This window comes from Elaeis guineensis, chromosome 2 (assembly GCF_000442705.2).
Source record: "Elaeis guineensis isolate ETL-2024a chromosome 2, EG11, whole genome shotgun sequence".
NCBI lineage: Eukaryota > Viridiplantae > Streptophyta > Magnoliopsida > Arecales > Arecaceae > Elaeis > Elaeis guineensis.
The window spans coordinates 103,762,095-103,789,883 of NC_025994.2; the positions used below are offsets into that span (position 1 = coordinate 103,762,095).

A 27,789-nucleotide genomic window follows, 5' to 3' on the forward strand; every position below is an offset into this window, starting at 1 on the left:
TTCGATAGCACCAATGCGTGATGCCTCGGGCGTATTATTGATTGATTTCGCACTATTTCTTGGTAGGCCAATGAATCAAAACTTCAAAGTGGCATTATAACAAATTAATTCCCCATTTGTTGTGAGCCCGCCTAATCTGGTGTACTAACTCGTTAAGGTTATTTTGCAATAGCCTATTTGGACCAGGATCAAATTGACTAGGCTAAGTGATAAGTTAAACTCGTTACAAGTTGAGTTAGTGCAATTGCATTGGCCCCTACTATGCCTGACCTAATTTGAAGAGTAAGGCTAGATCGATGTTATGACTAATGGATGTAGGTCGAAATAGCTAAAGCTTCAAATTAAATCCAAATGATGGATGGATTGAGAAAGTGGTGCTCCATTGGAGCGCATGATAAGCTGGTATTACTTTTAGACCCACCTTGGACTTACAAGTACCACTTTGCACGTTGATCATGTGTTCATCAAATATCTTGCTAGTGCAACCCTTGTCAATCCCACACCCACTCTATCCATAGATGCCCAAGGTTCATGACCAACTATGAAGCGAGCTAGAATCATACCAATGGTTTGTATGCCTAAAACCTAGTACAGATCAGCCCACATTGCATATACATGGTGAATAGTATATCCATGACATATAAAGATGTACATGTTTCTAAAGAAAGGGGCGATATTTTGTTATATTCTTTCGGTGTCTATATGTCTTTCCATGATGTCTTGTGATGTGCGAGATGATTTGCTTCTAAAAAATTGAAGGCAAGACCACAAAAATGATTTGGCTTCACAAAAGTTGAAGGGACACCATAAAAATAAAATCTTCGAGTGTAGGATGAATAACCCTACAAGCCTTGAAGTCACGGAATAAAAGAAGCCTTTCCTATGTCTTGACTCATCATACAATGTAATCACTCGCTTTTTAGTGAACAACTGTAAGAGCTAAAATAATGTTGTCACCGCTGTTAAAAACTATTATTGATCAACAAAAGAAACTCGCAAGTTCAAGACTGTTAGCCTGTCATATTGCGTGAAAGGTGCAACAAAATGAGCTATATAAGAGACCATTGTCAACTCCATAAGGAAAAGGCACGATTTAAATTATTAAATATAAATTATAAAAAAACCTCAATAATTTATTTTTTATATGTAAGAATTTGAAATGTAGTTTTATTGATCAGGCGATGTAATATTATCAAATTAAGGTGTACCCAATCTGATCCAAAACAAGAAGGAGCCACGCATGCTTCAAATGTAAAGTCTAATCTAAAGAGTGGCCAAGAATAACATATCATGTTTTTCATATCCTCCTTTTTTTGTACTTTTGATTCGGAGGAGAATAATGGTGATAGAAGGGGGAAAGAATCATATATATATATATATATATATATATATATATATATATATATATATATATATTTTGATGAGTAAGAATAATGATGATGATTGGGTTGTGGATCTACCCCCTTAACTTTTTTTTCTCTTAGAATAATCATGTTAATGGTGGTAGTGGTGTCGGAGAGAGAGAGGGATAGCATACTAAAAAGTCAATTGCCCCTCCCCCCTCTTTGGTTTGTAAATGAAAAATTCATACAACTCTAATGTATATATCTCATAAAATTAAAAAAAAAATATTATAAAAATATACAGACACTGCTGCTATATTCGATCATAAAATATTATTCGAGTGATAAATCATATATGAGGCAACCTAGTCCAAAGCTCCATTCGCCTCATGATATATATGTTTAGTCACGAAGGAGGTGCACCCCCATAGAATTCTATAAATATCATGAAAAAGATTGGTGCGTATTGATTTTGGCCGCCCACCGATTCAACCGATTACTATAGCCGCTTATCTTTCTCTTCTCTTTTTTTATTAATTTTTATTTTTTAAAAAATAATAATTTTTTTGAAAAACTATGTAGCAAAATTTTGGTCCAACAAAAAATATTTTAGTCAACTTACAAAAGAGTAAATATGTTTTGAAAATATTAATAATTAATATTTTTTTACACAATTTTTCCTTAATAAATACATCCAATGATGTTTGTCCTAGATAACAAGAAAAGGATATGGAGTCGAAATATTCATTGGGTCCAACCTGGATGCATCACTACGCAACGTGTCACGAGGGACGGGTACATTATTCCAGAATCCCGCCGTGCATCTCATCAACTCCGTGAATCGCACCGCTCCCCTTGTGCCACATGGCATAGTACTTGCTTTTGCTGCAATCGCGAGGCCCTGCGGTTTTATCCAGTGAAATTAGATTTAGCAGCACTGACTAATGATTACGATTATGATAGGTGAGATCGCAGCCGCTCATTTAAATGGAGGTCTATAAAGTAATTGAACCTGGGAACGAAACGGAGCGCATCCCTCTTCGGCTCCTCTGAAGAAAAGCCCTCCTCTCTCGCCTCCCGTTCTCCAGTTGTTCCTTCCCTTCTTTCCCTCGTTGCCTCATCCGCACCACCAGTGCTATCTCCTTTGGTCGTCCGTAAAGCCTAGACCGCCATAGATACGGCCAAGTCCTCCCTCTCTTGGTCTTGGTCTTGGCGGGCAAACCCTAGGCGGCGCCGGAACCGCACGCCGACAGTTCTAGGGTTAGGCCGTCTTCTCCTCGCCATCGACCTCATGGAGCTCGAAGAAGGCAGCAACAAACCGGCGGCGGGTGACGGCTTCGCAGCCTCGGCCGAGGCGGCGCAGGCGGTTTCTCCGCCTGAGCGCCCGGATGGGGTTTCTCGGGATCCTTCCCGTGCTCTCGAGTAAGATGACTGTCTTCTTCCCCCTATTTTATGTTCACCTGCACTTATTTCGGATTCTTTGTTGGTATCTATTATTTGGAATTGGTTATTTGGTTTAGCGAGTCAATTGGGGTTGAGGATTTTGTTGGTTCTCCGGAAGGGGAAAAGGGATATTTAATCGCATAAGGGAATCATCATTTCGCATGAGTCTGCATTAAAAAAGAATTACTTATCATGAGATTTTACAATCGAGTGCTTTCATAATCGTTGCATATTCTATGGTGTTTATTCCACGGAGAAATTATTGAGCTTTCAAACAACCTCGTAAAATCTTTGACTCGAATGGATATAGGATGCCTCCGTAGATATTAGAGATTTCTATCAACAAAAGGAAGATCGATGGATTTTGAGTTGTGTTAAAACTAGGGTTTTGGTTTTTGCTGCAATGCGCCAAAAGACTGTAGAAATAATCCCAAACCAAGTTAAAATATGAAGCCTTTTGCCAAGTATACATGATTGGCTTTCTGGGTTATTTTATGGTTATGGGCCAAGAAATGGCTGTGCTACCTGGACGGTCGGTTGGTGGATGGGGATGGCTTTCCTCCTCAGTTGTGTGTTTTGATCTTGTGCTATTGGAGAGCAACCTGTTAAGGTTACTGAAGCTGGGGTTATGGTGATGGTATAGCAATTGATGCGGCTATCCTTTTCTTTTTTCTCTTTTGTCTGTGAATTCTTATAGCATTTGTTGTTGTTGGCAGTTTACTGAAGGAGCTTGGCCCGCAGTTGACAGAAGAATCAGTTCTATTGATGCCAAACTTATTGTCGTGCTTAAAACATGACAATCCCATTGTTGTTAGACAATCAATTGCTAGTGGCACGAGTTTATTTGGCGCTGTCTTAGAAGAGATGGCACTCCAGGTGCTTTTTGTATAACAGATATACTATTACTGTATAAATAACTTGACCATTCATGTAAATGAAAACCTTTTTTGTGTTACCATGGTGCCATTGAAGAGTTATTTATTATTTTTATGATTCCTTTGTGATTTCTGTGCATCTGATAGAAAATGTTGGTTCTAAGATGCTTACAAGAAGAACCTCAGGGCAAGGAGATATATGGGGCTAACAGTGAGAAGACATAATGCCTGACTAGGTTGCTGCCCTTGACATATTTATTATACGATGTCTAGTTTATGTGCTGTTTGCTTGATCTACCATTCACGAGTGATTAAATATTTTAAAATTTATCTTGTTAATCACAACATAATAAAACCCTCAGCTTCACTGTGTTATTAGCAGGCACCGATTGTAAATAAGAAAAAAGAATCCGATAGAAAAGAAAAGAAAAGGTTTAATTGCAGATGTTGCAAGGCAAAAATGCCTTTCGAATTGTTTAGCATCATATACAATTCCCATTGTGAAAGTACTACCCGATCTTGAAGACGAACTTGTATGGAATCCTGGACCTATAGAGGCAATTCTATTGACCGAGGCAGGGAGTGACATCAAATGCAGCACCTGTCTTCTTCTATATGTTAACATGAATACCACTATCCATAATGGTTGGGGCTTGCATTTAGACTGCATGACTCTTATCTCTCATATTTTTTAAGGAAAATTGGTTATTCTTTAAATTAAAAAAATGTTATCTTTACTTTAGCCCTGTCAAGGAATTTGTATACATCATGCTCAATAGCCATAAATTTTTTAAGCTGATCATAATGTCCAATACTGCCATTGGTTGCTTCACATGACCATGCTATCATGGGTGTATGTAGGGTTTCACGGGTCGAGTCGGGTCGGTTTGGAGCCTGAAACCAAAGCTTGAAACCAAAGCGATTTGTACCAGTTTCCTCAAAGTAAAATCAAACCAAGCTGATCATCACAAAATTCGCTTGAAACTGACCTGCGAAATTCGGTTTGGTTTGGTTCAATTTAGCGGGTTCATGTTCAATGGGTTGGGTTAAGTCTAAACATAAAAAATTTATTTTATACATAAGAGAAAATATAAGAAAAATTTAAAAGTGAATATTATATATATATGTAGGGTTGGTTCAGTTTGATTTTTTTTTTTTTTTTTTTAAATTTAAAACTCAAAGCGAAACTGAACTAATTTTTTTTGGTTCATACTTTTTTCAAATTGACACCAAACTAGACTAAAAAAGACCAATATAAACCGAACTGAAAAGACCGGTTCGGTTTTGCGGTTTGGGTGTTTTTTTTTTTTTTTTGCACATCCGTAAGTGTATGGGTTTTATATGAGGGTGAGGAAGTTAGAGTGGGCACCCATAATGACAGTCTATCCCTCCCACCATCTAAATGTGGTGAATAGTCATAATGTCATTAACCCATGGCTATCTCTACTTCCAATCTCTATGAACTTGCAATCGTTTTGGGCATTGAGACATGTGAGCCAAAAGGATACCATCTCAAAGTGTGTATCTGCATGTTCAAAATACACATTGTGTCCTCAGGAATTTGGCTGCCTGATAGTGCCAATGACACATCATTGTGATGTTTCAATGCTAATACACTTGTATCCTGTTGGCATATGCCTTGCACAAATAAACTTACTGTTTATAAACAAAATTAGGATCATAAGTAATCCTGGATAACTATGTTGATATTATTGAACATATGCACTGCATTATTATTTCATAAGTAATTTGTCACTTAAATAATATTAAATAAGCATGTTCCAACATTGAGAATATAAGTATGTTCAAAATTAATAATGCAAATGATTGGGTGCAGCAAAAGTTGCTTTTATATTAATTACATATTGTTGGATTTGCAATGTATAGTATAAATACTATGAAGGTGTTGATTGTGTGTTATTCTGATTTATAATTTTTGGCATGATGTGTGATGTGAAATGCTGTCAGCTTGTCCAATTTGTACATTGGGCCTTTGCTTTCTTAATGTAATAAGAAAGGAATGAAATGGAAGAGTGTAGATCATAAGGTAACAAGATAGGAATTTTTAAGCCTGAATTAAAAACATAAAGGCATATTGTGAGCCCATACTAATGCTTATTAGTCTTAATGAGCATTTTTGATGTCAGTGTGCATTGGCACAGGCTGATTTATAGCAGTACTGATCAATATTTGATACAGAGGTACATACTCCTGTGTCATGCTAATAGCCTACTGGCATTTTATGTAATATATATGTGGGATAGCATAGATGGCATGACCTTGGCCCTATCCTACTACAATATCGATAGACATGATGTCAATCATATTTTTATATATTTATTTATATATTTATCTAATACATGTTTATATATTCATATATTTACTTTTATATACTTATTTATTTTAAGGTCTTCATTGTCAACTTTTGAAATTAGCATTCTTTCGTTTTTTTTATAAAAATAATAAAACCTTTTCTTTGCATCCTTCATTGTTTGCATTGTATTATTTTTATCTTTTATGTCTACTTTGTTATCATTTGACCGCTACTAATGCTTTTCTTGTCACTGTCTGGACATCGCTTCTTCCTTTTTTTTTTTTTCTTTGTGTGTGTGTGTGTCACTTATATATAGGTTTTTTCTTCTTGTCTTTGTTTTTGGGATGCCATGTGACAATGATTTTGTGTTCAAAATGTAGCTTCATGATTTTGGGAAGGTCGAGGCTTGGCTTGAGGAAATATGGTCCTGGATGGTTCAATTCAAGGATGCAGTTCATGGCATCATTTTAGGGGTAGGCTTTGAATTGTCCAACCCTCTGAATATATTTGATTTTTTTTTTCCTTTCAACTTTGGAGCATGACATTCATTTATTTTATTGTTAGAAGTTCATAACTTGAAATCTTTCTTATTTGTATAAATTCTAAATTTTACATTTTTCATAATATCTGTGGCTATGTAGCCCTCTAGCAAAAAAATTCCTATAGCTTCTGTTTATGCTGTGAATATGCCACCTTTTTTTGCTGGTTTTATATTTATGCGACAGCTTATAACCTGACTAGAGAAATTAGATTTTTTTTTTTTTTTTTTAAGTTCTTTAATGAACAGGTAAAAGTGAGAGTATACTGTCATACTTGTGCCATTTGATTTTTCTTGTTACACTAGCTCCTTTCCACTGTGGACTGTTGCAGTAGTGTGACACTAAAAGGCTTTACGTCATAAAGTTTCTTTGAAAATGAAGAAGTGCATTTCTTGAATTTGATTTTCAAAATATTGGCTAATTGTCCTTTCTCTGGAACTTGTGTGTTGTAGCCTGGATCTATTGCAAAGAAGGTGCTCGCTGTAAAATTTCTTGAAATTTGTGTTTTGTATTTCACACCTGATGCGAATGATAATGGAGAACATTATGCTGAAGGTACACTCTCTGGTTCTACAGTTAAAGTGACGATGATTGAAGCTTGTGCAAACTCTTCTTTTAGCAGACAACATGAGCAAATTATGATGCAATCTTGACAAAGTAGAATATTCAGTCAAACTGCTCGCTTTTTTTTTTTTTAAAAAAAACAGGAAAAGAATGGAGCTTCAATGTTTCGCAGTTAGCTCAAGGCCATTCAACTGTTAATCCAGCCTCTCTGGAATCTGAGGCAAACAGAATTGTTTCCCTTCTGCTGGATATCTTGCAGTCAACTAATGCTCTTCGTGGTTCCTTTGTAATTGTTGTTATTAATTGGTGAGTCTTAAATCACCTTTTACACATTATTTTCAATTTCCATTTTGACATCCCCAGCCTATCTGCAAAGGATGTAGAGTTCTGATGTTAATGGTGAGACACGTCATGTTTTCAATCAAATTGTGAAATACACAGAACATTCAGGACAATGGCAGGCCCCTAGGTTTCCAGGCGCCCACCTAGGCATCAGTCTAGGTGCTTGGGTGGTTGCCTTGCTCATTGACCTGCCTGCAACAACCTTGACTTCCACCAAATCCACAATTATTTATTTCTGGAAGTTCTAGAAAAGGGAATATGGAACCTAATAGCCAATTTAAAGTTGTTTCTTTATAGTTGCCAATTTTTGAGGCAGTCAGAAGGAAATCACTATGGGTTTAGTTTGGTGTACAATATTTTCAGTTCAAAGTTCTAAGGATCATTTATTATCTGGTCATGCTGTTAACAAAGGTTCTATGTCTTTTAGTTTCTCTAATTAATACTAGATTCTTCATAACGATTCTGTTTGTTGTAGCCATAATTGATATGCACGTGTGGGAGATTGAATTCTGGCTAGTACTCTTTTTAATATTAGTTGTTTGGATTGTAGTTTTGTTCTAGATCATGGTCCCTTGTTTGCAAAGCCTAGCTCATCAGCAACCTGTCTAATTTCATTTCCACATTGCATGTATAATGCATTCATACTGAACTGGTTCTATATTTTCTTTGATCCAAGTCTGTGTTCTGTATGGTACAATATGCTTTATGATTATCCTGAACTTATGGAGATTTTCACAATCGTAACCTGCATTTTAAGTTTGCCTTTCTTGCATCCACTTAATTATTGATTTTGCTTTTTTTTTTGGGGGGGGGTGGGATGATCCACATTTGAGGATCCCCGGATGATTTTGCCCTTGAGTCTAAGCACAAGTTGAGGAATACACATTTACCAGACATCCTATACACATTTATTGAACATCCGATACACTTATTCCGAATTTCTGGGACACATTGTTGAGACTACCTCCTGCCTCATGCTTACGTCTAGGGGAAAATCATTGGGGGCCCTTAAATGGTTATTGTTTTGCAAAAGAAAATTAATTTCAACGATTTCCTGCAAAATCAGTAATTAAGTGGGCTTCTTGTGCAAAATCCACTAAAGGTGATGGTAGATCCATTTAATGGTTTCGTTTGTCTTTACTTTGGTGTACACATTAGTTTTTCATTGAAACTACTGTTTCATGTGGTTTTTTGGGACTATGAATATGTATAACAGCAATGTGTCTCCACCTGAAACTCTCCTTTTTCATTAACATCACTTCTCTGATTTTCAGTCTTGCAGCTATTGCAAAGAGCAGACCAGTCCACTACAACTTTATTTTGTCTGCATTGCTTGGTTTTGATCCTAATTTTGAAACACTAAAGGAAGGTCATGCTGCAAGCATCCGGTATTCATTGAGGACTGCCTTTTTAGGATTTCTACGGTCTAACCATCCATTTATTATTGAGGTAAACTTCTTTGCTCCTTTCTGAGATGTTCCTATATGCTGTTATTCCTTTACCAAGCAGAAGCATCAGTCTACCGTTATATCCATGGCCATACGTGCAACCATTAGAAGATATTGGAGAATGGGCTTTTTTTTTTTTTTTGGTTGTTTCAAGAGTTTTTATCTGATATATTGTTTTTTTTTTTCAAGAGTTTTTATCTGATATATTGGATTTTAGGGATATGTTGTTATGTTTTTTACATGCGCAATACAATCTTTGTTGTGATGAGCTTAGAATATCATTTTTTCATCTGATCATAAACTGTGCAATGTCTCTGGCCAAGTTACAGTTTATAACCCTATATTTTGGTGTTCAAACTCCCATATTTATGTAATGTGTTATTTCTTTTCCCCTAGAACTAGAAGTAATGTTTGCAAGCGTGCCATATGAGACAAGTGGGTCAATTATTTACTCTGTTTGACTATGCATTATGCCATTGGTTAAAAGTTTCCAAGTCCCTTCTTTAGTGGTACCTTGAAAATAATGGAATGAATTTTCTGAGTGTGACTGATGGTGGCAGTAGAGGGGGTGTTGGGTTTGTGATTAGAGGCCCCATCTCTGGACTCATTGCTGCAGGAGGTAGTCCACGTTTATGATACCTCTGTCCCTGGAGCTGAGTTGAGGGCAGCCTTGGTGGGCTTTAGCTATGCGAGACTCATTTTGAGGGCTGATCTTATCCACCTGGAGGGTGATTCAGCTATAGTGATTGGTTGGATTCAAAGACAGTTTGGGATAGCAGACAGTTGCGGATTGGGTTGCCTCTTTTGTTGGGGAGCATTTTGGAGATGTGCTCTTGGCCAATTATGTGATGGTGCTGTGCCCATTGTGTGCTATTTTATTTTCTGATTTTATTGGATGTTTTCATATTAAATTAGTGCGACTCATCCGGCCTATAAAAAAAAAAAGAAGAAATAGTGCCTTTATTTTCTGGCATTATTTTTTCAGATGTCTTCTCAATGGAGGCATGATTTCCTCTCATCTATCCTACCTATTCTATGAAGAGCACAACCATGATCATATGAAAACTTGAGCTTCCCCTCACCCACCTGGCTCCCCGATCCCATTTAGCCTAAACTTTGTTTTTCAATATAAAAACCTGAGCTCTATTTTAGACATTTTATTTAGATGCGTTTATCTATTTATATTTTGATATCTCTGATATTTTTACAAAATAAATTCTTTGATATCATTTATTTTTTTTATATAAATTTTGCCTGGCAAAATTTTGGTGATTGATTGTTGGTGACTGCTTTTTCCACTAGAACAAAAAAACTTGATTTTTTTTTTTTTGAATTTAGGTAGCTTCAAGAGACAAGGAGAAGATTGGAGGCTATATATTAGTCATTTTTTGTTTATAATTTAATATCCTACTATCATGCATTATCATAATAGTGCTGCTAATAGCCAAAAAACTCTTGGGAAAGTTTTTGAAACTTAGAGTTATTTCTTTTATAAATATTTGCATGTTTTATACAAATTTTAATTTGATTATTTAATGATTAATATGTTTGTTACATCATGATGTTATCATGGTTAAATCTCAGTTGACCTGAGACTGAACCGGTGACCTGGAACCTGAATTGATTAAAATGATCCTGGTTTTAAATCACTGCTGGCAAGGGAACTTGATAAGCTTGAAGATGAATGCACACTTCCAGTGGCAAAGAAGAATGCCTAAGCCAACACAAAGAAGTTGGAATAAGGCATAATTTTTCAGTAAATTGATATTCTACTTCTTGCTGAAATATTACCTTTTTTTGCATCTATATATCTTATAGAATGTGGTATCCTCTGCTTTACCCATATGAAGGTTTTCAATGAAAACTGGGGATTTTCATCAATAGAAATTCCTAGCTTAACTTCAACTCATCAAATTTCCTCTTGGCTAGTATGCATATCCTTTTAGTTAGAACTACAATTTAATAAATTTCTGTTTTAGTAATTCAAGTTTAGTTGTTTTCAGTGTGGTATGGATTTCATAGTTCCTTGGAACTACTTTGTTATGTTACCCAGGACTTTTGTTTATATTTTTTTTCTCTGTGCTTGATTACAATAATTGTGGTGCTCCAAATGGGGAATTGGCTTAACAATAAATTCTTAGAATCTTGCATTTCATCACATGCATGGGTCATCATTTTATTTTCTGTTAAATCCTAGTAATCATATTCTGAATTCAGCTTCTAACGGCTGTCTTCCTTTTTTTTTTTTTTCCAAAAAAATCAGTCGAGAGACAAGTTAGTAAGGGCTTTGCGTGCAATAAGCCCTGGGGAAGCAACCGATCAAATTATACGTCAAGTAGAGAAAATGTCTAGAAGTACCGAACGCATATCTCGTGATAGTCGTGTGAGCAAGGTGATTTTTTCTATATTTTTCTCAATTAAGTTTCTTACCACAAAGGCCAGTTATTTCATTATCTCTAAACTTGCAAGGTCTCAGTCAGTCCTTGTCTCATGTCACCAGGATGATCCACCATCCAGCCAGATATCTGTGTGCGACGATGTGATGAGGAAGAGGTCTGGATCACAACCTAGTGCAAATCCTGCTATTTCTGATGAAATCTCTGCCAAGAGAACAAGACTGAACACAGCTACCATCCCAACTCAGCCAGCTCAAACTGCTTGTGATTTACATATTGATGATGATGGTGCGATGAATGATCTTTCTTCTAATGCATCTCTGATGGATAATGATTTGACTCCAGTTGAAAAGATGATTGCCATGATTGGTGCTCTACTGGCAGAAGGAGAAAGGGGTGTTGAGTCACTTGAGCTTCTCATCTCAACTATGCAGGCAGACCTTTTGGCTGATATAGTAATAGAAACTATGAAACATCTACCAAAGAACCCATCGACCTTATCTGATAGGCATAGTAACCTACAAACAAATCCGCAGAGGCCTTCCTCCAGTGTCTCATCACAAATTGTGTCAACTACCTCTGCCCCAACTTTTGTGCCATCTTCTACAGCATCTTCCCAACTTGCATCAAGTACAGTTGCTGCTGGTGGAATCAGCATGCTAACATCTGATGCATCTTCCCTCCCTAATCTTCTTCCTGACTTGAAGCGTGATCCACGAAGGGTATAATTATTAAAATTACTTGTGAAGCATAGATATCTCTATCTGATTTCACAGATTTTAATAACACACACACACACATATGTATATATATTATTTTGGTGTCAGGTATTATATTTTGTATGATAGTCTAATTGATCCTGACATACTCTAGCTTCAGGATCCTCGTCGGCTTGATCCACGCCGTGCAGTGGCATCTGTCAATTCACACTCTGAACCTTTGAGCTTGGATAATGTCAGCGACATGCAGACTGCATTGCATCATTCATTAAATAAACCTCTTCATGCTTTGGATGTCATCAAAGGTGAAACTCCTCCTGTATCATTGATTTCTAAGAGTGAAACTGAGGTCCATGAAAGTTTGACCGAGCCTGTGATTGACCACTTGGCTTCAAAAGAAAATTTAGATGTTCTAGATGATCCTATGGAACCAGAGCCATCTTTAAATGTTTCTGCACAATCCAACATGGAACTTTCTCCTGTACGTGCTGTTGACCCCGAGCTGGCAGCATCCACATCTTCCGACATTACTGCAAATGAAGATGTTGATGGTAACATGCCAGAATGTGATCAATGTTCATCACCTCTCTTGACAATGTTGGTCGCTGAAGATAATTCTCATGATTTGCCCCCACTTCCACTTCACATTGAATTGACGGATGAGCAGAAGAGGACACTGCAAAAGTTAGCGGTTACACGGATTATTGAAGATTACAAGCAAATACGAGCTACAGACTCTGGTCAGGCATGCCTTCCATTACTTGCTCGCTTGGTGCTGCAGGTAGTCATTATTTCTTTATCTTATACATGTGCATACGACATGTAGGAATGTCAGGTCCCTGATGCTTCTCTTTTTGGCTGTCTCACAAGTGACAAGTGAATTTGCCATCCTAAGTAGAATTTACAGCCAGAGAGTATATTGCAGATACTACTTATAATACTAGCTAAACATTTCGTGACATATTTAGACATTTTCTTGGGGTGTTAAACTTGATTCCTAAATTTCCTTTCTCAGTATTGAGCAACTGAGCCTTGTCCAAAACCATATATCTGTGTTATATTCTCGTATTTAATTTGTCAAAAACTCAGAAGCATGGAAAACTATTTGGTTAAATCATCATCTTGGCTAGCTTTTTTATCTATTCATGAAAGGGATATATCTTCAACTCGTCAATCTTTTCATTGGTTTCTAGAAACCTTGCATCAGTTTAGCTATATTATAGCCATTTATTTTATTTTTTATTCCATTGTTTGCTTGTAGTGATCCACTAGTGTTTTTCTTGAGATTGGTTAAATGAGATGGAAATGGCACCATAAAGTTCTTCTAGTTGATGTCACTTGATTTACTTGATTTGATGTATGCCTTCTTGTTCCTCCGTTTTAACTTAATCTTTCCCCACTGACAGGCTAATGCTGATGACGACATCATCAAATTGTTACAAAAGCATATTATTTCAGACTATCATCATCAGAAGGTACTCTTGTTGGGATGGCAGTGTCATTAATTGTTACCTTTTTTTTTTTTTAAATTTTTCATCACGTCTATATATTATTCTCGTGGAAGCTAATTATTCAATAATTGGGTATTCATAAAAGATCATGTTGCCCAATGTGGTAAAGCAATGATTGGTTCCCCCCTGAAATTCTCTCTTTTTTTCGCTCCTGGGTTTTCTGAATTTTAGCTCAAATTTTAAGTTCTTGTTTAATGTTTTAATTCAATGCTTGTTCTAATGTTTTTAAATTCTTCTTTTGCCTCCAATTTACATAGATTGCTGATAAAGGAAGAATAATGTTCATATTGGACCTTGAATCAGAATCTGCGTTGGTGACCTTGATCACTGATCTTATGTTTTGCCCCTGCTCTTCTCTGACAAATTTACTGTGTCTTGTGTTCTCCACTGCACCTTTATTTTTTATACATAGGTTACAAAGTATACCTTTAACTATTTCAGTTTATGCTGATTTTAATAGTTGACTAAAATAATGTGCTTTCCTATACTATGTGTTACTTATATGTTTTATAGCTTTATAGTTGACCTGCTTTGATCTAGCATTCAGTAATAAATAGAAGCTCACCTACCTCTTGAAATAAATCCGAACTTTATTTGGATGGATATATGAATGTCTAATTATGCAATTGTTGATGCGGAACAAGGACTTTATTATGCCATGTATGTTTAAAGATTTCTGTGCTTTTGATATAGATCACAATCAGGAGTAAAATCTGCAGCCTTTCGTAATTTATGGCACTACAACATTCAAAATCAAAATTCAACTGCCTTTGTTTTTTCCAGGGTCATGAGCTTGCTATGCATGTCCTTTATCACCTACACACAGTCATAATCTCTGATCTAGATGAGAGTTCTTCCTCTGCTACTAGTAGTTATGAGAGATTTCTTTTAGCAGTTGTAAGTATTGTTTCTTTTCACATGTTTGTTGAATTTGTCTGTAAAATGCCATGGAAAAATATTCAGATTCTTGTTCCTTTTTTTTTTTTTGATGTGGAACAGGCAAAAGCATTGCTTGATTCCTTGCCAGCTTCAGACAAATCATTTAGTAAACTTCTTGCTGAAGCTCCATTTTTACCTGACTCTACATTGAAGTTGTTAGAAGATCTTTGTCATTCACATGGTTACAGTCACCTTGCAAAAGATACTCGTGATGCCGATCGTGTTACTCAGGGCCTTGGTGCTGTGTGGAGCCTCATTCTGGGACGTCCTCCAAGTCGACAAGCTTGCTTGGATATTGCTTTAAAGGTTTATTGTTCTGTACCATGAGAATTAGTCTAGTCTTGTCTCCAACATACATAAATTTGTTAAAGATATTGACTATTTCAGTTAAACAATGTGTGGACTTCTTGTTTATAGACATACAAGGTGTCATCATTTAAATTTTGGGAAGAATTTAAGTACAATGTGCTTGTGCTGTTTAGGGACTTACCATATTAGTGTGTGATGCCAAGTATTGCACGACTTGCGTTGAGACAAAAAGGAAGATAACACTTGCTAGCAGATACACTAAAAGCATGCCACATATGCTAGGAAACTCTTATTGTTATTTTAGGATGCCATCATTTAAATTTTGGCAAGAATTTAAGTACAATGTGCTTGTGCTGTTTAGGGACTGGTACTATTTTAGTGCGTGATGCCAAGTATTGCATGACTTGTGTTGAGACAAAAGGAAGATAACACTTGCTAGCAGATACACCTTAAGCATGCCACATATGCTAGGAAAATCCTATTGTTATTTTAGGATGCTTTTGATCATCCTATGTGATAATTAGATTCATCTTGATTTATACTTCTCATAGTTTACAAGAATATATGACCTTACTAAAGGCTAATCTAGCAACTTAAGTCATGTTAAAGACAGATTTTCTTACTATATGGTACATCTGGCTACTTTACATCGGCAAGAAGAGCTGCTTTAGACGCTCAAAATTTTAGAATTTGATTTTTCAGAGCAAATTTGGCATCTGCATGTTAATATTAATGATACAATACTATTACCAACAAACCCAAGTATGTGTCAGTTACCTATAGAGTTTTTAACTCAAACTACTAGTCTATATACTTGCATTATATCAGACTCAAAGCATATAAAAATTGGTGAAGCTGAGAATATATGAAAACCAAATGGATCCAAATAAGATATTTTACTCTGGTTAGGTTCTCTATGTAGTTTGGCCTCATGTCAACCTGCATCAATGTAGTGTATTATGATGATTGTATAACATGCTGGTCAATAAAGAATTTTGCATACTGAACTTTGTTAGGTATTGTTCACACACACAATCATTGGATACGGACTGGTATTGTAGTGCTTGCTATATGAGTGCGATGCATATTGGTCTATAACCTATTGTAAGACTATATCATGCTATAACCTCACTCGATGAATACATCCTCTCTTTCTTCAATTCTAATGGTTTTTATAACTAAATGGTACCAAAGCACATGATTGTCATTTTAATCCTTTTTTATGGGTTAGAAAGTAAATGTTGAGAGGTTGGATCATCTCATTGTCATTTTCTACTCTCATTTTTTAGATCATCTAGGTGCCTAGGCATTCTTATCAACCTTGTCCATGCTATGTGAATAGAATGATTTTGTAGATTAAAGGATATAAGGAAGTTCTTTAGGGGTCTACCTTAAGCTTTAGAACATGGTTTGCTATATTGCCCCGAGTCAGATGGTTTAGAGCATACCGAGCCAAACCGAATGGGGAATCGGGATGGTTCCCCTTGTAGGTTCGGTATAGAGGCCAAACCCTCCACCAACCCTTCGGTTTAATTAAAAACAGCTCAATTAACCTAGCTCAATCCGCTCACCTGGATCAATTAAACCCCTCTCCCCCCTCCTCGTGGTTTGGTCCCCTCTCGTCTCCTGATTTCGAGAGATCCCCCACCCTGTTGCTCGTAATCGTAGCACCACCTCTTCATGATCCCTCGGAGCCCTCGACGTCACCAGTGAACACCCCACCTTCTACCTATCTCTGTCAAGTTAGGGTTAGGGTTTTCCTTGCTCTCCCTCTTGCTCTTCCTCCCTTTTTTTCTCCCTCTCTCTCTTCCCCTCCCTTTTTGGTTCTCTATATGTCGGTTTGCCCCAAAATGGTATGGTATGGACCCGTACCATGCTGACCGATTGTTAGCTTGTACGCCCTCTGATACCGTTTTGGCGAACCTTGCTTTAAAAGATAGGTTTGTTAGTAGGAAAATGATTTTTGGGGTTCTTATCTTATAGAAAAGTTCAATCAAATTTTAGCCAACAATACAGATTTGTTTATAGGCTAAAAAGAATAGCAAATAGGTTTTAAATACCACTTTCGAATCCCCTAGCATTTTCCTATCAGAACAGTGAGGTACGAGTATGGTACCGGTACTGATAATACTTTTGAAACTGATATTTTCCAAAAAAAGTTAAAAACCATCAATATTGACCAGTATAGTCAGTATGGCACTGTAGGTATGTGGCCGTATGGACTGGTATAGACCAGTAGGGCTATTACATACTGGCATAGTTGTATTGGCATCCCAACACCTGTACTAGTGCAAGTTCCATGTCAACATATAAATTGTGCCGCATGATTTGGATGCTTGACTTTTTTAGGTGTACACTCTTTTGTTAGCAGACTTAATTTTTATGTCAAGAGGAATGCCTTAGAGGCTATATGCTTAAGTCTGCCAACCAATGTACAAATGTCCCTTGGGAGGAGGAACTAATATAACAAGTTGTGAAAGGAAGAGGACAAAGGTGATGGAGAAAAGAGGAGAGTGCATTTTCAGTTATGCCTTCTTTGTAAACACTTTATATTATTATTCATTTATGGCATCCAAGGCCGTCAAAGGATCAAATGTGCTCCTAGTATAGTCATTCAACCAATTGGTTGAAGGCATGACTCATCATGCCTGAACAGTGCCCAAGTACATGACCAATTCTCTAGAACTAATCTGAAAGATCCTGAACTTATAAATTAGATCACTCAAGAGGTTTATCTGTTTTGTGCTTTTCTCATTTTGAGTATTTCTGGTGATTGATTTTTGTCTAAAACTTCTGGGTTTTAAATTGGAGTGCAGTGTGCTGTTCATTCTCAAGATGAAGTTAGGGCAAAAGCAATTAGACTGGTATGTACTTTAAAAGTTAGAATCAATTTAGTTTTTTTGTTTATAATTTTTCTGCTTCAGTTCTGGTTATTTTTCTGCTTCTGTTCTGGTCTAGTAGCAGCTTTGCCTTTGAAGTGCTCTATTTGGTGTTGCATACATAATAGCTATAGCCAACAAGCTCTATTCTCAATTCAATTCTTTTTAATCATGATGTTAATAGCTTAATATGCTCTTTACAATTTGTCTTTCCTATGTTTTTTTTTTGCTTTATCTCTTAGACTATTTTTTCAGGTGTCAAACAAACTTTATCCTCTCAGCTATGCATCAGACGTTATTGAGCAGTTTGCAACAAGGATGCTGTTATCTGTTGTTAATCAGCGAGTTTCGGAAGGAGAGCTCAAACCAGCATGCTTTAGTGAACAAAGATCAGAAGTAATATGAAACTTCCCTTTGCTACAAGTATCATCTCATGTTTAGTGTTTTTAATTTTGGTTATAGATCAATACATTAGACTATGAATTTTGTTTTGTGTTCTCACCTTACCAACTCCAGTGATAGCATCTTCTCATTGACACTATATACTAATGGGCACTTATTTTTGTATGTAGGAATAATGTACTACGGTATTACTTGACAACTTGCTAGTAGCTTATTTTTGTATATGGCCTGTGTCCAAAATTTTCTAATCTGGTTACGATTCCTTTACTTCTACCATTAGGAGTTTAGTCTAATATAAGTAAATTCTATGGTACATAGATACTATGAGGGAAGGCCTTGGCACATCAGTAAGATTGCTCCATTGTGAGCTGAATGTCATGGGTTTGAAATACGTAAACAGCCTCTCTATTTGTGGGGGTAAGGCTGCGAACATTTGACCTTTCCCAGCCCCTACAATGGCGGGAGCTGCATTCACCGGGATGCCCTTTTTATATATTACAAGTTCTGAAAACCCCAAGCTTGTCTCAGATTTTGATGTATGACACAACATAAACCACATACATTTTTTGATTCCAGTGTTAAGTTAGATCAAACATTTACTGCTTCTAAACTCTTGTTTTCAGGGTCCTCTTTTCTGAGTTGATACTTGATACTGCTTACTTTGTCAATATTGCCATACTCTGTTTGGATGCACTGTCCTCTAGTCTGTTCATTTGGATTTAACAAGTGTAACCATATATTTATCTTGTCCAAGTGATGCTTTCAGAGAATAACAGTGGCTATTGCTGATGAATATAAAACAGGCAATCATTTGTTACCATGGAGAAGCTTGTTTTTAAGCTATTGCTGATGGCAGCTTTGATAGTTTGATTTGCTGCTGTAAATTTGTTGCAAGCTCAGTGTGTGCTCAGTTAAGCTTATAACAGATTCTGGATAAAACTTGTTGCGGTACATTTTGTGATGAAGTTCAAAGTTTATGAAGTAACTAGATTGAACCCAAACGTTAATCATCAAATTTTGAATAGCACAGTTTATGTGAGAATAGTCATATCCAAGTTTTTATTTTTGAAATTCTTTAATTGATCTTTTTCACCTTGCTTAAAATTTTGCTTTTGTCATTTGAAAAGAGAAGCTATCACGGCTTGGTCTTTAGTTATAACATACACGCTAATGTGCTTGTTAACAAAAAGAAAAATGAAGAAAATGTCTCTAAATATTTGTCTTATGATTTGAAGTTTTTTCATTTTATCATTTATCTTCTTTTAATTCATTGGTGTATCTCTTTTCATAACAATTTTCATAAGAATTGTTGCCTAGAATGTTGGAATGCTTTGTAGATTATCAGATGCACAATTCAGGTTTAATGGAAACCATGAGACTTGCTTATTTTCTTTCATGTGTACTATTTAATCGGTCTTTGTTGCTTGGCTGCCGCTTCTCTTAGCCAGTTAGTCTATCAAAATTCTGGCACAAAATATATATTGGATTCATTTAATGAGAGGGGGGCTGATTAATGTTGGATATTACTCTTATAGGCAGTTGGATTTATTTAATTGTGTCATCCATCATCAGTTCATTTTCCTTTGGGTCCATCGCTTGCAGGTGCTTTCTCTTCATCCTTGCCTGTAGCTTAGTCATTCATGACTTCTCAGGTGCTGCTTCTCTAGGAATCTCTAAATTATTCTTTATTTCACATCAAGAAAATATATACTACTGATATAACATTGATTTCATCCATTTTGAGAAGGGGAATGACTTTTTGATGTTGCTAATGTGTCTACTTAACCAGTGAATGTCCGTAGTCACTTAATATTCCTTAATGTCCTACAGTTTTACAAGTTCTGTTTGTGCTATAGTTTGACAAGAAGATTGCTTATCTAGTCAAATTTAAATTTCTTTTTAGTATATAGTAAGGCATCCTTTTTTTCTTCTTAATTTAATTTTGTTCACTATCTTCTTTCAGACAGGTAGTCAGGAAACCTCAATCAGTGGTTCCCAGAATTCTGAGGTTGGGGCTTCTGAGAGTGAAAATATAAAGGGTATCCAAACTTATTTGCCAAGAGAACCAGCCATGTCTTTTTCCCAAGCCCAACGACAGACATCTTTGTTCTTTGCTCTTTGCACAAAGGTATGTCTTTCCATTTGTAATATTGCTTGTGACACGGACAATTTGGTACTTGTTGGGAACTTTTTTTTTTTTTTGAGGATATTTGATATTGACTTTCATTTTCTACAGAAACCAAGTCTTCTTAAGCTCGTATTCGATATCTATGGAGTGGCTCCTAAGGCTGTCAAACAGGTGCTTTTTTCATTATTTCTCATGCTTACATACATACATATGCATGTACACATGTATATACACACGTACAGACGCATACACATACATGCAGGCATGTACGGACATGCATGGATACATGCAAACTCACATGCATGTGCACATATAGATGCATGCGTGTCTGTATTTTTTCACAGACACATGAAAATATGTGTAAATATTTGGTAAGGATCCATACTGTGGATCATTATCTATAATTTGGAATACCTTAAAAACACATATACATATTTCAAGCAACTCTTCCCTATGCATCAAGTGCACACAAAAATGGTTTATTATAGCAGTAGTATTATTTTGTTAAAATGGATGGTACAGCATACCACACCATTTCTAACGATCAAGATACCTCAAAATATGTATGGACCTAAATGTAGGGGTTTTTGATGGTCCATACCATGAATGAAATCAAAAGAGTTATATGTCATTAAAATTGTCTCGTCCTAGTGTTACATGTGAACTTGCATCCAAGTTAAACAGTCTTAGGTTTAGGCACTTAGATTCTTCCATCAAGAGTCCAGCCCACCATAATGATTTAGGACCGAGGCTTTGTCATTTCTCATGTTTGGACAAGTACTTGAGTGCGTAACAACTCCACAAAATGTTGTGTTTTGTATCCTTGACCTAATTTTGTGTCCAGATGAAGAAAAAAATTGTATGGAAATAACGATGGCATTGGTAGGACAAAATAATGACTAATTAATTTATGGCAGCAGTTAGAAAATTAAATGTTGCTCACCTTGCTAGTGCCTTTTTTCATCATTTTACTCAAATATCTTAATATAAAGCAAATGAATAGTTGTATCTATATGTGTACATGTATCCTTTATATCTACTAAAGAAGCATCATCAATTTATGAGTCTTATGCTTTTCCTGCATACACATAAAGCAGCAATCTTTAATGTTTCAAATTGAGGTTGACTTCATTAAGATCTTTCACTAATAAGTTTGTACTTGACACCAAACAGAGTGAATTTTACATGGAAGATGAAATTTCATAATAAATATTATGATCTGTCTTAGTATTTTATATTCTAGATTACTAAAAGAAACACAACTATTTTATTTCCTACACATATGTAAAGACTAAAGAGGCATTTGTAAGGCATGATGGTTTATCACCATGATATAATCATGCATAATACAGTTCATTATCCAAAAACTCCACTATTATTTATTATTTAGATCAAGAGATCATAGGCCATACTCCAAATTATAAAATCAGCATCACAAACTTTAAAATTAACTATCGTGATGAAGAGGTAGCATTTATTTGAAGTAAAAAATAAAGAGAGAGGATGCACTCTCATCTCTTAAGGTATCCTGCAAGTATCTAAGGGGTATGCTAAGGTATTTGAAGCAAGGATCGCTATGCTGGAATCAGGACCCTTATTGGTCAGCTAGGGGCATGGTTCGGTATGCTCCTATGCCGTTTTGTGCCTTGTCTATACTGACACAGCAAAGAGGGCGGGGGAGAATGAGAGAGAGGAAGAGAGAGAGGGGGGGGAGGGAGGAAGAGGGAAAAAGGGAGGGAAGCAGATGGTCAAGGCTAGCAGAGCGTGGCCCGACACGGCAGAGAGGGTGGGGGAGAGGAAGAACATGAGAGGAGAAAAAAGAGAAAGGGAGAGGGAGGGAGAGAGATGGAGGCCGCCGGAGAGGCAGAGAGAGGTGTGGAGGGGCTCCACCCTCCATACCCCTATTTCTAAGGGGTCTGTCGGGGCAACTTTTTTATTTTGCATATTTTAAGTGAAGTCAGCAAGGGGCGACCTCACTTAAAATTTCCAAAATAAAAAGCTGACTTCACTGAATAAAAAAGTTGGCAAGGGGGTTGCTGATTCACTTAAAATTTGTAAAATAAAAAAAAAGAGACCGGATAGATGCCTATTTCAAGCGAAACAGGGGTCTAGAGGGTAGAGCCCATCCTCTGTCTCTTTGCGTTACTCTCTGGCCCTCCTTGGCCCTTCGACAGCCTCCATTTCTCTCCCTCCCTTCCCACCCCCCTCTCTTTTTCTTCCTCTCCCCCTCCATCAGTTTCTCATTTTGAGTGCCAGAACCGTCTTGGCCCATTGTTGGCATGGCTTCGTACGCCCTAAACCGTGCAGTTCAGGATAGTTCCGCATTCCTTGATCTCAAGTGCTTAAGTTAATTCGGGAAAACAAGGATACTTAAAAGTAAGCATGCGGCACATCCAAGAGATATTGGTATCACATGCCTATCAGATATAGATGGGCACAAGATTTAAGTCTCGATGCTTTCTAATCTGTTGAACCACTTGATATATAAATAGGCCTTTATTCGTTACATTTTGTTCTAGGTATTTTTAATGTTGTAGGTCATGCTTGCATGGGTGGATTTTCAATTTAAACATTCTGTCATATATTTTGGCTTGGTGGGATTGAAACCTTTATCCTATCAGAAGGATGGTAGCTCATATATGTGTGTGTGCATGCATGCATAGACTCCAAGAAAAATGCATATTTTTGTGCATGTAGCTATGAGGATCATTTCTCTTATATAACTAATTAATTTTGCAGTCTATTCATCGGCATGTCACGGTCCTTGTGAGAACACTAGGCTCATCATATCCTGAGTTGTTGCACATGATTTCTGATCCACCTGAAGGAAGTGAAAATCTAATAATGCTGGTATATTTTGTTGCTCGTTTATTTTGTTTTTCGCTCTTGACTTGCCATGTGTGCCTTTTTCCTGTTACAATAGTTCTGGTTTTTCATTTGTTTTCCAAAAGGTATTACAAACAATGACTGAAGAAGCAACCCCTTCAGCTGAGCTAATCGCTGCTGTTAAACATCTATATGAGACTAAACTGAAGGTTCTAATTTTCTTGACCTAATGTTTCTCAGAGTAATTTTTTCTGAGCATTTACTGGTTTTAGAAACAGGTGTGACCAAAGTTTGTCACATTGAAGTATTAATGCTTTTCTCTGTCTTTTATTCTCTAACTGTGATATGTCTCCTTCCAGGATGTTGCGATTCTCATCCCAATGCTATCTTCGCTTTCTAAAGATGAGGTATTGCTTTTGTATATATTTTTTCCATAGTTTTATTTTTCAATTAGTTTGTTAGAAACTAAGGATGCCTTTTGATGATAAAAGTTATTAGTGGGGATAAAGCATGTGGTTTTGTGGTTCATTCTGCATTATTATCTGAATTTGTCAAAATATACTATCATGCTTATCAACTAGAGGTCATTTTCATACCCAGATAATTCTGACACTTAAATTTGTAACTTCCGATGAGGATTTGTTGTCAATTGCAGGAAATTTCTGTTGAATATTCTAATTGGCATCCACTCTTTCCTTCTTTTTTGTTAAAAAAAAGCTCCATATATCGAACCACCGATAGTTAGAAATTTTATATCCTAAACTTATTCTTTATTAGATGCAATCTGAATGAAGTGGAAATGCAATCCTTCTCCCTGTGCGCACGCACATGTGCTTGTTTTTGATTACCCTAGATGGCTTAATTGGTATATAAATACGAGCTTGAACTTTTGACTGGTTTACTGTATTAAGGTGTTCCTTGTGCCCATTAATCGATCTAACATGTGAATCATGCAAATTACTTGCCATCAGGTTTTGCCTATATTTCCTAGGCTTGTTGACCTTCCATTGGAGAAGTTCCAAACAGCACTTGCTCGAATTTTGCAGGTAAAGAATCACACTCTCTATATTAAATAATTTTAGACACTAGATTGTCAAAGTGCACTCTGTACTCTGTAGCTGTAAATGACTGCCTTTTACACATGTTGTATTCATGTGTGATCTCTTTGAAGTAAAATGATTCAACATTGACTCAAACCACATCTTATCATTCTTTGCTTTTGTTCAAATATTCTACTTTGTGCTGTATGAGAGGCTGATGTAAGTACCAGCTTAACCGGCCATCTATTTGTCCTATACAAAGTTGGCTATTATAATGTTAAGTTAATTAATTTGCATGTCTTCTTTGTTTATTTACATTAAAATAATTCTTGATGTATTCTGATAAAGCAGTTTGCAGCCTATTCTATGATATTTGTATTACAACTGGGTTAATTTACCATCTTTTTCTCTATTCTGGAGTTCTCTCTCTGAGCATCATGGACTTTAGTTATGTGCATATGTTTACTAAAATGTGACACCAAATTTTTTGCTTGCCAAGTTCCTATGATACCAGAGCCTGGATTGTGGCCTGGGGAAGATTTCATTAACTATTTGTTGAAAAACCATGATTGTCTGATATCTTTTCTGTTGTCATTAATCACTGTAATTTTTGGGTCATTGATGCTTCATTGTTTGCAGTTAACGTAGGCTGTCACTAATCTGTTTCATATCGGTTAATCCTTCCTTCCTTGCTTTGTGCTGGTCTTTTTTTGTGTGTCTTCGGATCGTCTTAACTTTGTCCTTCTGTTTGACTTAAACTTTACATATTCATCTATAATTTCTAATCAGACATCTACATGAGAGGACAAATAATCAAAGTAAGCTTCAAGAAGTTGTGTCCTGCTGTGGTAAATGCTTGTAAATGGACTTTCTAGGAACCAACTTCTATTACTTGACTTCATCTTTGGATTAGTCAGTCTTTTTACCAAAACTGTGCCCTGCACCTTTGATTTATTATTATGTTGTTCTGAGCCTTTTCCATTGGTTGTTGAGCATCTTGAATCATTACCTGATGGCTATTCCTGTCATGTTGGCATGCTGTATGCTATGTATTTATATACAACTTTCTTTTATATTTGTTCTACCTTTCTACATTTTCCGTAGTTGATGAACTTATTCTCAATTCTTAGAATTTTAAAACATGATCCCCTATTGTCATTATTTATGCCATTTGATTCAGAAATTGCAATTTTTATAAGAAGTGCGACTATCTTTAAAGATTAGGATTGGAAACATAGAATTTGAGACTAATAGAAAATCATGAATATGGAAACTTTATTTAAAATGAAATTTCTGGTTTTATGAATGGAAGGGTTGTCTATATTTTTGAATAATGCCTGAAAACCTACTTGTAGAGAATCATGTTTTGCATTTCTAAAAGCAAGAAGTAAGGCAACGTATCATTATAATTAGTCCTGCTGAAGGCTGACTTTAGCCAGGCCTGTAAATTTTCCGGCCTTAGTTATTAATCATGCTATATAATTATTTTTTACTATCAATATCTACTGGTGAAAAATAGGTCTAGCTTGAGTGGACATGGATCCGGCCTCTCAACTTGACCTTGTGGGAATGAGATCAGACCTGACCCAGCTTCAATTTCAGCCTGCTGACCAATAGCTCCTATTTGTATCTGTTGAGATTGTGGTTGAGTGGGTTAGATGGTGCAAGAACATGTTCTGTTGTATACAAATCTCAACCCTTTCTAAACCAGTGTTATGTCCTATTTATTCTTTTATCCTTTTACGATTTTGGACATGGACTGTATCTCAGATCTGTATATATGCATACTGCTAGTATATTGTCTTACCCTTCGAGTGTTAATGATTTTAAGGGTATATTGTCACCTATGTGGTAACTACATTTTAATAGCCTGAATCTTCTACATGGTGTCATGCACTTGTTTTGGAGTCTTTCTAGAATCTCGAATTTGCACTCTTCCTAGGCACTTCATGTACTTCTGAAATGTCAACTTCTCCCACCCACTGCCGTACCTGCCAAATCTAGCTACATAGAACTAGATTGCTGCATTTGCTTTGCTAGTTCAATAATAGCTAACAATCTTCCATATAGAAGCTTGTGGCCACTGGCCAGTGGGTGGTGCGGGTCGTTAATTATCATGTTTTCCCTGGGGGTGCAAAAGTGCTCAGCTGAGCCAAGTATAAGGTTACTCAGGCGCGGTTTACTATGTTAAATAGCTGTTCAAGTTCAGCTGGAGCTCAGGCTGGGGTTAACATAATTTTCTCACATTCAGCCTGGCTAAGCATTGAGCTGAGCTTTAGTGGAGCCGAGTTCGCTGTTTTTGCACAATATTTTTGTGCTGCTCTTTCCCGCCTGAGCTGATTTCAAATGAGCTATTAGTGAGCTGAACCCAAGCTGCTCATGAGCAGCTCGGTTCATTTGCTCCACTAGGTACCTCAATGCTCCAAATTTTGGTTTGACGTGTCAAACAGTTGGATACTTGAAAATATTTCATGATGCTTCATGCCATAACATCGTAATATCATGACCATTATATGCCACTTGAAACTCCATATTTACTCTCAAAGATCATCACCACACGTTGTAAGCATTGATATTCTCTCTTAATAAAGTTGATCTTTTAGAAGAAAATATTTAATTATAACGTTTAAAATGTGAGTGTGTATTTGATTTTAAAAGGTTCTTGTGTTGAATTGTTATAGAGATTTGGATCCTTCTGGGTTCCAAGCAGACAAATGAGAGGTTGATAATTGTGTTCATATGTGTCTGTGGGTGCTGGATTTTCGTTCAAAAAAGGTGGTATGGTGTGAGTAGGCAGACGTGATATGGTGTGCATGTGTATGTGTTTGGAGGCCAGGGGTTTTGGTTTGAAGATGGTCTGATAGCTATGAAGCACGAATATGTATACAGGATATAGATATGCATGATGCGGATGGATGATATGGTTGGTACAGCAAATCTTGAAAAAGTAGGATAAAATATGGGTAGGATAAGTCATATGTATGTATGTGATAGTGTATATGCATGTGCATTGGTTTTGAAAGGTGATATAATAACCTATTTACTGGATGTACATCCCCATCTTATCAGTATTGTGCTGTCCTTTTCTCTTTTTCCCTTTTATTTTTCTTTTTATTCTTTTGTATATGGATGTTTTATCTTGGTTCTGTGTGCTTGATGCTTCTTTTTTTAGTATCTTATTCATAGGGCATCAGGATTCTGGACTCAATTGTATATATATTTCATGGCAGGGTTCAGCTCATACAGGTCCAGCATTAACACCTGCTGAAGTGTTGATTGCAATTCATGATATTGATCCTGAGAAAGATGGAGTTGCACTCAAGAAGGTATTTTAATTTTGCTTTTCAATAGCATGGTACCATTCAGAGATACAGTTTCTGTTTTAGGGGAAAAAAAAAAAAGCCTTGGCTAATGAACATGGGAATTTCTTCAGATAACAGATGCTTGCACTGCTTGTTTTGAGCAAAGAACTGTATTTACTCAGCATGTTTTAGCAAAATCCTTGAGCCACCTGGTATGCAACTCGTCAAATGTGAACCTTCAGCTCTCAGCTTAAGATAATATTTTATATGATAATAGTGCTCATTTTTCAGGTTGAGCAAGTTCCCCTTCCTCTACTTTTTATGAGAACAGTAATCCAAGCAATTGATGCTTTCCCAACTCTGGTAACTTCCCCTTCATATTTTTTTTCTTCTCCATTCTGCTGGAGTTAGATGTTTTTATTGGAATGGTTATGATCAGCTTCAAGGGCAGTAAGTTTATCGCGGCCTCA

The 27,789-nt window shown here is 36.5% G+C and overlaps 1 protein-coding gene across 2 annotated transcripts in view; it reads left to right on the forward strand.

Moving 5' to 3' along the window:
* The first annotated feature begins 2,381 nt into the window (after positions 1-2,381).
* LOC105045001 (uncharacterized) overlaps positions 2,382-27,789 on the forward strand; it is a 30,768-nt gene continuing 5,360 nt past the window's right edge. Inside the window, exons 1-23 of one of the 2 annotated variants that reach the window (XM_010923154.4) lie at positions 2,382-2,765; positions 3,503-3,662; positions 6,356-6,448; positions 6,967-7,069; positions 7,222-7,384; positions 8,695-8,869; positions 11,132-11,260; positions 11,369-11,986; positions 12,144-12,764; positions 13,390-13,458; positions 14,278-14,391; positions 14,494-14,739; positions 17,559-17,606; positions 17,877-18,017; positions 19,987-20,151; positions 20,260-20,322; positions 22,891-23,001; positions 23,103-23,186; positions 23,337-23,384; positions 23,949-24,023; positions 27,248-27,343; positions 27,451-27,531; positions 27,611-27,682. In XM_010923154.4, coding sequence (XP_010921456.1) covers positions 2,635-2,765; positions 3,503-3,662; positions 6,356-6,448; positions 6,967-7,069; positions 7,222-7,384; positions 8,695-8,869; positions 11,132-11,260; positions 11,369-11,986; positions 12,144-12,764; positions 13,390-13,458; positions 14,278-14,391; positions 14,494-14,739; positions 17,559-17,606; positions 17,877-18,017; positions 19,987-20,151; positions 20,260-20,322; positions 22,891-23,001; positions 23,103-23,186; positions 23,337-23,384; positions 23,949-24,023; positions 27,248-27,343; positions 27,451-27,531; positions 27,611-27,682 — 3,606 coding nt within the window. In that variant the 5' untranslated portion in view covers positions 2,382-2,634. Of the gene's footprint in view, positions 2,766-3,502; positions 3,663-6,355; positions 6,449-6,966; positions 7,070-7,221; positions 7,385-8,694; positions 8,870-11,131; positions 11,261-11,368; positions 11,987-12,137; positions 12,765-13,389; positions 13,459-14,277; positions 14,392-14,493; positions 14,740-17,558; positions 17,607-17,876; positions 18,018-19,986; positions 20,152-20,259; positions 20,323-22,890; positions 23,002-23,102; positions 23,187-23,336; positions 23,385-23,948; positions 24,024-27,247; positions 27,344-27,450; positions 27,532-27,610; positions 27,683-27,789 lie in introns of both variants that reach the window. The other variant, XM_010923146.4, reaches the window with a different exon arrangement.